Below are 8,521 nucleotides of genomic sequence, written 5' to 3'. Positions count from 1 at the left end.
GCCAGTAAAAGAATCTGAAGTTTTTCTTCAGTTTCTGATAACAGGGCAACAAGTTTGTTTAGTCACTTCTTTTTTACAAAAGCTGTGACCTGAGGAACGGATTTATAAGCAGAGCATTTCTACACTCATGTAAAAATCCTGTGGAATGCAAATGTCCAGAAGAATTTTAGCACCCACTGTGGGGTTTGTCCTTACAGTGCAGAGCAGACTGGCACACTGTTCAGCCTTGTCTGTTTAGAGCATAAAGTCCAAGAATGGCACCACATGAAAGTTTGTCATGCAAGGATCAAGTACCCCTCATAGTGAGCACCATCAGCTCCCACAATATCCCACAGCACAGCACTGAGGACCTGAGTGGAAGGTGGTGGGATACCTGTCTATGTTCCCATGATGCTGCCTCTAGGACACATGCTCATCCCTGGATAAGCAGTATAGCAAAAACACAACATCAGAAAACAAAGATTCCATCTTTCTGTTTTTCCTTGTCTATTGCTACTGAATTTCTTGTTCCATTGGGCTCGAATCCATAATGGCTTATATATGGATATGACAGTCCTGTCCTCTCTCCCCTCTAAACATGTGTACAACCACACAAGCAGCCAGACACAGCCCTGACACAGTTGCCATTCACAATCACTATCCCCCAGGGCAGCACAGTAAGCTTTCATCCCACAGGATGAACTACTGCTTTAATGGAGAGGGGAAAACACAGGGGGCAGCCAGAGACAGCTTTGTTCTGCTCTGGATGCATCTCCAGCAAAATCACGTTCAGTTAGGTGGCATACATCTCACAGTAACAGAGGGCAGTTTGCTATCTGCAGAAAAGGTGAAAACCAAAAGAAGTATTATTCACAAAACATAAAGAAATACTGTTATATGTCTTCTCTTTGAGTCATTATACACAGTCATTACAGAAAAAATGTTCTCCTTGCTGGGCACTGCAGCAGGATTTAGTTACGTCTTCTCTTAGAGATCCACATCTTATTCATGCTTACACCATGTCAAGTCAAAATGAGGACGGGCATTTTGTAGATGCGTGGTATGAGAGGCCAATATTCTGTTAGTAATGCTTTCCTCCCAAGGTTTGAAGGCAGCACCTTTTCCAGCCTCATTTCAAATACTGCATCACATTTAAATCCCAGCTTTCCTAACACAGATGCAATGTTAGGAAGCCATGTGAGGAAAGACAGGGATGGCTTTAAGTCTCTAAATAAGAAGAAAGAGAATCATCATCAAGGAGGCTGACTGACTGAAAAAGAATGTGCTTTTCCAGGCCATTTCTGAAGGTACAGCTGAGGGCTAACCCATAACAGTTACTTTACTTGTTGAATAACATTTTTATGTATGTGTTTTATGTTTTGCTTTTTGTCACTTTGCCTCATGTTTAATTGCTCTGTTCCAAAGTTTTGCTGAAGGGAACTGAGGAATGATTTGAATGGCAGTAAATGTGGATATCACAGATCCAAAACATGGCCAGAACTCAACATTGTAAAAGCTGCGATTTGACCCTCGCTCAACAAATACTTTGTACATTTAAACAGGCAAAAAAAGAACCAGCTTTCAACTGAGATGAAACCACAGATCAGAGATGAACATTTCATTAAATACTGGACAAAGCAGTAGAAACTCTTGCTCTCTTCTTGTTTGCAGATCATGAGAGTTCAGAAAAGCCCATGGAATTATATCTGATTTATAATCTGATTTATAAGCAGCACTGCATTGAGACAAGATGGGGATGAAAGGACAGAGCACAGCTCTGGTGAAAAGGGCTGGGCATCACCTTGGGGTGATCATTGTGACTCCATGTTGGGAGTGGCCGAAGCCCCCATCACAAACACGTGCCATCACAATGACACCCCATCAGAACCCCCAGGGTGTTCAGAAGGATTTCACTTGCCGAGTGGCACAGCGAAAACCGCTTTGTCGCAGAAATGTCTGCAAGGACAAACTTCAATTGGACTGAGCAAAGACGCTCCCACCCTGCAAGAGGTGGTCAAGGATCGGCTCGTGATGCTGCTCACTCCCATGTCCGTCTTTAGCAATTGAAAATCTCCTGTACCTTGCTGTCTTTCAAGCGCAAGGTGATAACAACTGACTCTTCTCCTTTGCCTTTTGCAGCCTCTCGTCAACTGGAACCCAGACTTCGGAGGAGAGAGCTCTCGGCTCCTCGAGCAGTGCAGGCCGAGATCTGCCCGGAGAAGGAGAGCCGAGACGGGCCCCTGCTGCTGCTCCTGCTGCTGCTGCTGCTCCTGCTCCCGCAGGGGCTGCCTGCAGGCAGCGGGTCCGGCAGCCGGCACCCAGGCGGCTGCAGCCAGGGGACCCCGGCCTCCCAAGCGCCAAAGGAGAAACCGCAGCCGACGCCGAGCTCGAGCCTCTCACAGCCGGCCAATGCGTGCTGCAGCAGCTTGGGGAATGAACCAGCCTCTGGACCCGTCCCTGCTGCCACCAAACAGCGGCTGGAGCCCTGGAGACATTTGTACTTCCTTGTCGTTCACCGCTTCATCTTACATGGGAGACAGCTTGCCACGCAACCCAGCACTGCAGGAACTTCCCTGGCGCCCAAGAGAGCAAGAGCAGCGTGCTCCTGACGCCGGCCTGCTTTTCCACTCCTTATCGCTCACGGTGAACATACAGCATGAAGTCACGGTGATGCCAGAGGAGTGGGAGCCTTGGGAGGACACGCAGCGCCCACCTTTCACCAGCTCTGTCTGGGTAGAGGAAGGCTGCTGGCTGCGCACCGATGAAGATGACAGTGATGAAGATGACGAGTGAGCGCCCTGCAGTGGGGTCATGTCGGCGCCCGCATAGTGGCCCGAGGTGGTAGTGGATAGACCGATAGTTATAAGGACAGGTTGTTTCAATAATAAATCGTTTCAGTTGTCACTTCAGTTTGGTCATTCACTCCTTTCCTTGAGGGCGAGATCTCAGATGCGATTTTAATTTTGTCAGTGAAAACGTGCAAGGCTTTGGCTTGGTTGAACGAGGTGTACTCCCGCAGGGAACTCATCCCGATACTTCCATCACCCGCCCCTCATCCCGCCCCGCTCGGCCCTGGCTCCGCCCGGCTCCCCGGGCCGCGGCTGCGCGGAGGGCGGTGTGAGCGGGGAGCGCGTCCCGTGCCGAGCCGACAGCCGCCCCATGGCCGTGCCGCCATGCTGCCCAACACTGGGTAAGGCGACCTGGGCTTTCCTCCTTCCTTCGGCGGGGCCGTGAGCTCCGAGCCACAGGAGCTGCCGGGGCAGAGCTGGGGCCGGGGCCGGGGCCGGGGCCGGGGCTGGGGCTGGGGCTGGGGCCGGGGCCGGGGCCGGGGCCGGGGCCGGGGCCGGGGCCGGGGCCGGGGCCGGGGCCGGGGCCGGGGCCGGGGCCGGGGCCGGGCGGAGGGACAGACGCGTGCTCCGCAGCCCCTTGAGGGCGATGGGACGCGGGGTGGAGGCCGCGGCCGGGCACGGTGGCCCCGGAGCGGCTGGGTCGGACCCGGAGTCCCGCTCGGTGCTGTTTGCTCACGGGCCGAGCTGTGTGCACGTCCGGAGGGCAAAGTGCGGCTGTGGGTGTGCTGCGGAATCTGAATTGAGTGACTGCTGCGGCGTTATTTCTGCGCTGCTAATGAACGGGGACATACGTTGACCTTATTCGTTCCCGTGTGTTGCAAGCAGTAGTCATGAGATCCTGTACGAGTGCAGAAAGCGCCCACGGTGCAGCCTGTGGGCTGCCCTGGTTGCGGCCGTGCCTGCTGCAAAAGGAGCCCACCTGCATGATTCTAACTCCCTGAACCTGTCCAGTTAACATTTCTCTTACCCCTTAGGCTGTTCAACCATCCAGACTATTATGTATTTACTTGGATACAAAAGTATTTTGAGAGATGGTAATGAAAGCCTTGCTAATGTGAATGGTGTCAGCTGTTATCACTTTGGCCTCAAATCCTTTCATTCTATCACAGAAGTCAATCAGGTTCACCAGGCTTGATTTTACCTACTGAGATTGATGATGCATTGGAACATGCTGCCCAGGGAAGTGGTGAAGTCACCATCCCTGGTGATGTTCAGGAAGGGTTTAGATGTGGCACTGAAGGACATGGTTTAGTGGCCATAGTGGGGATGGGTTGAAGGTTGGACTATATTGTCTTTTCCAACCTTCCAAGTTCTAAGATTACCTCTCATCTATGGCTAGTTTCTCATGTCCTGGTAAACCATGTTCCTAAGCAAGGCACTACCAGTGTCTGCTCTCACTGAATCACCCATGCCACTCAGCAACGCCTTTCCCTTGTTCATGCTCTTCCTACCCACATTATAGCAGATAAACAAGTTGCCACTGGCTTCCCTTGCAAGTCTCAGCTGCAGGTGAACTTTGGTTCTCCTCACACTGTGCTGATATGCTCATGCAATATTCCCAGTTCCTTTTTATCTCACTGGTGCTTCCACTCTGTGTGACACCTTTGTACACAGGGGCTCAGTCACAAGTCGTTTGCACAGCTGTGTCAGCCTGCTGGTTGGTTGGACAGACTTGTGGGGATTTATTGGGTTAAATGCAGTTACTTGCAAACTGAGTTTTACTGTGAAAGCCTTAAGGAAAATCATGGTCATTTTTGAAAATCTGATTTTTGGCTCTTGTCTTTGGCACCCTGCATTGGGATTGTGATCCTGGACTTTGCCTTTACAGCGTGTTGAGCTACTGGTCCTCTGTGTTCAGAGGGCCAAAAGAATTAAATTACAGAGAGCTGCACTGAGTATCAAAACGTTAGAATTGGTTGGTTTTGTTGTTTTTAGAAGTCACTCCTTTTCTGCTTTTGGAGAATGCAGCAGTTCTGTTGTGGGCAGCCTTGGATTATTGTACAAAATGTCTTCAGTGGTGGTGAAAGGCTTATATTTCCAAGAAGGTTCTGCAGGTAAGAGTTAAGAGTTTTTCATAGGATTTCTTAATACTACACCATGTTTTCTATTCCCAATAGAGATAGGAAGGCAAAATCTTTTTTTCTCTATGCTTCCACATTTGATTTGATAGCGATAAAGCTCATTGCTGTCTTTTTAAATAGAAATTATCTTTGAGGAGTGAAGGAGGCCCCAATTGCGTCTTTGGGCTAGAACATATGTTGCTCATCTTAAACCTGTGGATTATCTTTTAAACTTCAACACTTGGAACATGGTTAAACTCCTCTTGCAGGTCCATGTTCCTTCTCTGCAACATCCCCTTCTCAGAGTATACAAAAAGGATTTACAACGTGCTTTTTTCCTTTTTTTTTTCCCTCCCCAATTCAATACTCATGTAAAAGGGTCAGTTTGTATCTGAAGGGGGTGGTAGGAGCTGGGAGAGTTTCTGTACTCTAGGAAGATGATGCTTTGACCCCAGAAAGTTGATTTTTCCGCGACTTACATCCTTCAAAAGTAAAATTCTATGTGTAGACTAAATATGTATCCTACTAAATATGGGATTTTTGTGTGCTTTTTGTAGCCTACACAATTTGTAAATATGGCATGTCCATGTGTGTCTTGGGAATGGCAGAAGAATTTAAAGGAGAAGTTGCTGTCAATGCTTTATGGCCTAAAACAGGTGATTATTTTGAATTGTTGTGTTTTGTCCTATACAGGTGGTCTTATTTAGGACTGATTCAGAACACCGAGCACTTCTGTGTATTTTTTTGTGATCAAAGATGTTGTGTGGGTATTGGCTTTCTTTCCTAGTTCTCACTGTTGCCTTCCTGTTTTCACTTAAACTTGCCTTCAGCCTGAGCACATTCTGCTTTTTCTCCTGTCTTGTCACTGCTCCTTTCAACATGACTCGAACTTTGTTTTGCACACCATCCCTGAGTAGTATTGGACATTTATGTCAATATTTAGAATCCCCAGCTAGTTAGATTGCCAGGAAATAGATGAAGCTGACAAGGTATGTACCTCTGTAGATGTAAAAAAAAAAAAGTTTTGGCTGAGTGGGAAATCAATTGCTTCTTCACACAACCATCCAACACTTCTTGCAAGTCACAGCACACTGAAGGGCCGCATAGCAGAAAAATAACTTGGTGTGCCCATCTTATACTAGCTCCAGTTTATTGTCCATGGGTCAGTGAGGACCAGGGCTGCTGTTGAAGGTTTGGTAGCTGCTGAACAAAGAGACCAGTGTCTTGAAAGCATTAGAAGCAGCAAGTGAGCTTTCAAAATTTGTATGTATCAGTGTTTCCTTGATGAAAACTGTTCATGTTCTGAAGTATAAAAGTTTGTAATGTTCAGTCTAGGAAGAAAAATGTTGTTTTGCAAGGTTTATCTGCCAAAACAAAAGTTAACTACTTTAGAGAGTGAGAGAGGTGACTTCTGTAGTATCTACATTACAATTACAAAGTTTTTAATTTAAAGAACATCATATATATGTGATCAGCTTCAATGCTGGAGATTAACACTGTGCTAGGATGGTTCTATTGGTTCATCCAGCTCCTTGAAACAAGAGAATATGCTGATAGTGAGATGTTATGAGCTCTCGATTTAACTAAAAGTGAAAGAGGTAGCCTGCCAAAAGGATGTAAGAGTGTGAATGAGTAGTAGAGGTACTGCAGGGTCAAAGTGGAAGATGCTGAATGTATGAATTAATGGAAAACCAGCAGCACTTTGTATGAAATAGATGGAAGGATGTGCAGATTGCAGGACAGTAGATGGTTTTTCATATCAGTCTTTGCCCATAGTTTTGCTATATTTAGAACAATAATAATTGGCTGTAATGTGAAAGTAGAGGAGCATAAGCCAGGAAAAGTTTGAGTTTGTGCTATTGGGTTTCTCATCTTTAACTTAGAGTCACTTTGTTATCTCACAAGTTATTGTGGGGCTAAAATTGAGATTTTCAGTATGGTAATGGCTGCAGAAAATGTTAATTGCTGATGCACATTCACTTTGAGAAAGATAGTTGTCCTGTTAGTTTTTCATGTCCTAAATAAAGCCAGAGGAAGTCTTTGTGTGGAAAGTATTGATAGAAGCATTGAATAATATGAATATTACAAGGAGTTCTTCCCTTTATTCCTCTTTTGGTTCCTTTAATACTTTTCAAGTAAGGGAATCTTTACACTTTGAGGATTGTTTGCTGGTTGACCATTCTTCGCTGGTTGATGGTATTTCACAGTTTAGTCTTCTCATGATTTACTTTCATGTGAGAGGAGAATAAAGTTTATGCATTTGCCAAAGAGATGAGTATGTGATGTCATTAGTGTTAAACTTGTAATTTCCTGTCCTCTGAATTTTCCAGCCATACATACAGCTGCTATGGATATGCTGGGAGGATCCGGAATAGAGAAGCAGTGCAGAAAAACTGACATAATTGCAGATGCTGCATATTGCATTTTAACAAAGCCGAAAACTTTCACTGGAAACTTCATTATTGATGAAGTTCTACTGAGAGAAGAAGGCGTTAAGGATTTTGATGTCTATGCAATTGCACCAGGCAAAAGAGATCTTTAAAATGAGAAGTTTGCGAAGGAAGGAAGGCCATATGGGGAATATGGATATATTCCTTTGACTCAGTCAAAAGATGCTTTGCCTCACGTTTGAGAATGTGGATTCTGGGAAAGCACATAATAGTCCACTGAGGCTCTAATAATCAATGCCTATATAAATATATATATATATATATATTTTAAACCCATTAGCAAAAAGAAAATAGACCTGCACCACAAGTGCATGTATTACTATTTACCAAATAGTGAGATAGTGTTTCTTCATCTTCAGATGTTTCTGACTGAATTTGTAAGAGGCTTCTGGGTCTGATTTTAAATGTACCAGAACCTAAACATGTCACCTCGTCTTCTTTCAACCTGTAGTTCATTTACTGGTAAATTGAGGTGCTGTTGCCTTCAGAATGGATTCCTGTTTGTGCTGTTCACCCTTACTTGGGCTTACTGTTATTGTTCAACTCCCCTTTAGGTCACCCCCTGATGCCTGACTTCTTCTTGGATGCTGAAACTGACATGACAGCCACATAATCAGAAGGCCGTGGAAGGGCAACCTCTGCATGTACATGTCGATTATTTGTGATGATAATGAATGCCTCCTCTATTTCAAGTTACTTTTGGACTACATTCAAGCTATGTGGCAAAATCTCTTGTATTTGGGCTGTTTGATTTATGGAAGTGACTTTAGTGTCTGCAACTTTCACAGTTCATAATCAGCACCTTGTTTTGAACAATCTTTTTGCTTTTTACCACCAGAGTTAAGTGGTATGAAGATTATGAGTAAATATTGCTGTAAAAAAATCACAAGCAATCAGCATATTTTGCAGGAGTGTTACATCTTTCTTGCAGTGTGAGAACTTGAGAAGCTTCTATTCCTACATGAAGTTCTCACAGTCGTACATGATGTGAATGTCTACAAGATGAAATAGAGAAGTTGTTTTTTTACAAAAGCATCAGGTTCACTTTTTCAGAATAGTGATGTTTCTATTGGAGGGCAAATAGGAATACTGGATATGTTTTATAGGAGTGCCAAAACAAATATAGGAAAGAAAGAGGCTAAGTTTGAAAAGAGCCCAGTTCCCTTGAAAATACTATTTGTGA

General features: G+C 45.1%; 1 protein-coding gene across 1 annotated transcript; it reads left to right on the top strand.

The window, feature by feature from the left end:
* The first annotated feature begins 2,649 nt into the window (after nucleotides 1-2,649).
* Nucleotides 2,650-7,571, top strand: LOC146756056 (uncharacterized). Its single transcript, XM_085524783.1, has 5 exons — nucleotides 2,650-2,706; nucleotides 2,916-3,169; nucleotides 4,764-4,882; nucleotides 5,446-5,544; nucleotides 7,219-7,571. The coding sequence occupies exons 1-5, from the start codon at nucleotides 2,650-2,652 to the stop codon at nucleotides 7,428-7,430; spliced, it is 741 nt and encodes a 246-aa protein (XP_085380909.1). The 3' UTR covers nucleotides 7,431-7,571.
* Nucleotides 7,572-8,521: the final 950 nt, after the last annotated feature.

Source organism: Coturnix japonica, chromosome 28, assembly GCF_054131305.1.
Source record: "Coturnix japonica strain WE chromosome 28, WE-NBRP24, whole genome shotgun sequence".
Taxonomy (NCBI): domain Eukaryota; kingdom Metazoa; phylum Chordata; class Aves; order Galliformes; family Phasianidae; genus Coturnix; species Coturnix japonica.
The sequence above is the reverse complement of the archived record's forward strand: the minus strand, read 5'-3'. Positions and strand labels throughout refer to the sequence as shown.

What these genes read in the sequence shown, in the direction of transcription:
- LOC146756056 (XM_085524783.1), top strand. Translation starts at nt 2,650, where the DNA reads ATGCCAGAGGAGTGGGAGCCTTGGGAGGACACGCAGCGCCCACCTTTC. An exon ending in GCCCACCTTTCACCAGCTCT is followed by an intron (nt 2,707 to 2,915) that starts GTCTGGGTAGAG and finishes CCTTTCCTTGAG; the next exon opens with GGCGAGATCTCAGATGCGAT. An exon ending in TTTCCAAGAAGGTTCTGCAG is followed by an intron (nt 4,883 to 5,445) that starts GTAAGAGTTAAG and finishes TGCTTTTTGTAG; the next exon opens with CCTACACAATTTGTAAATAT.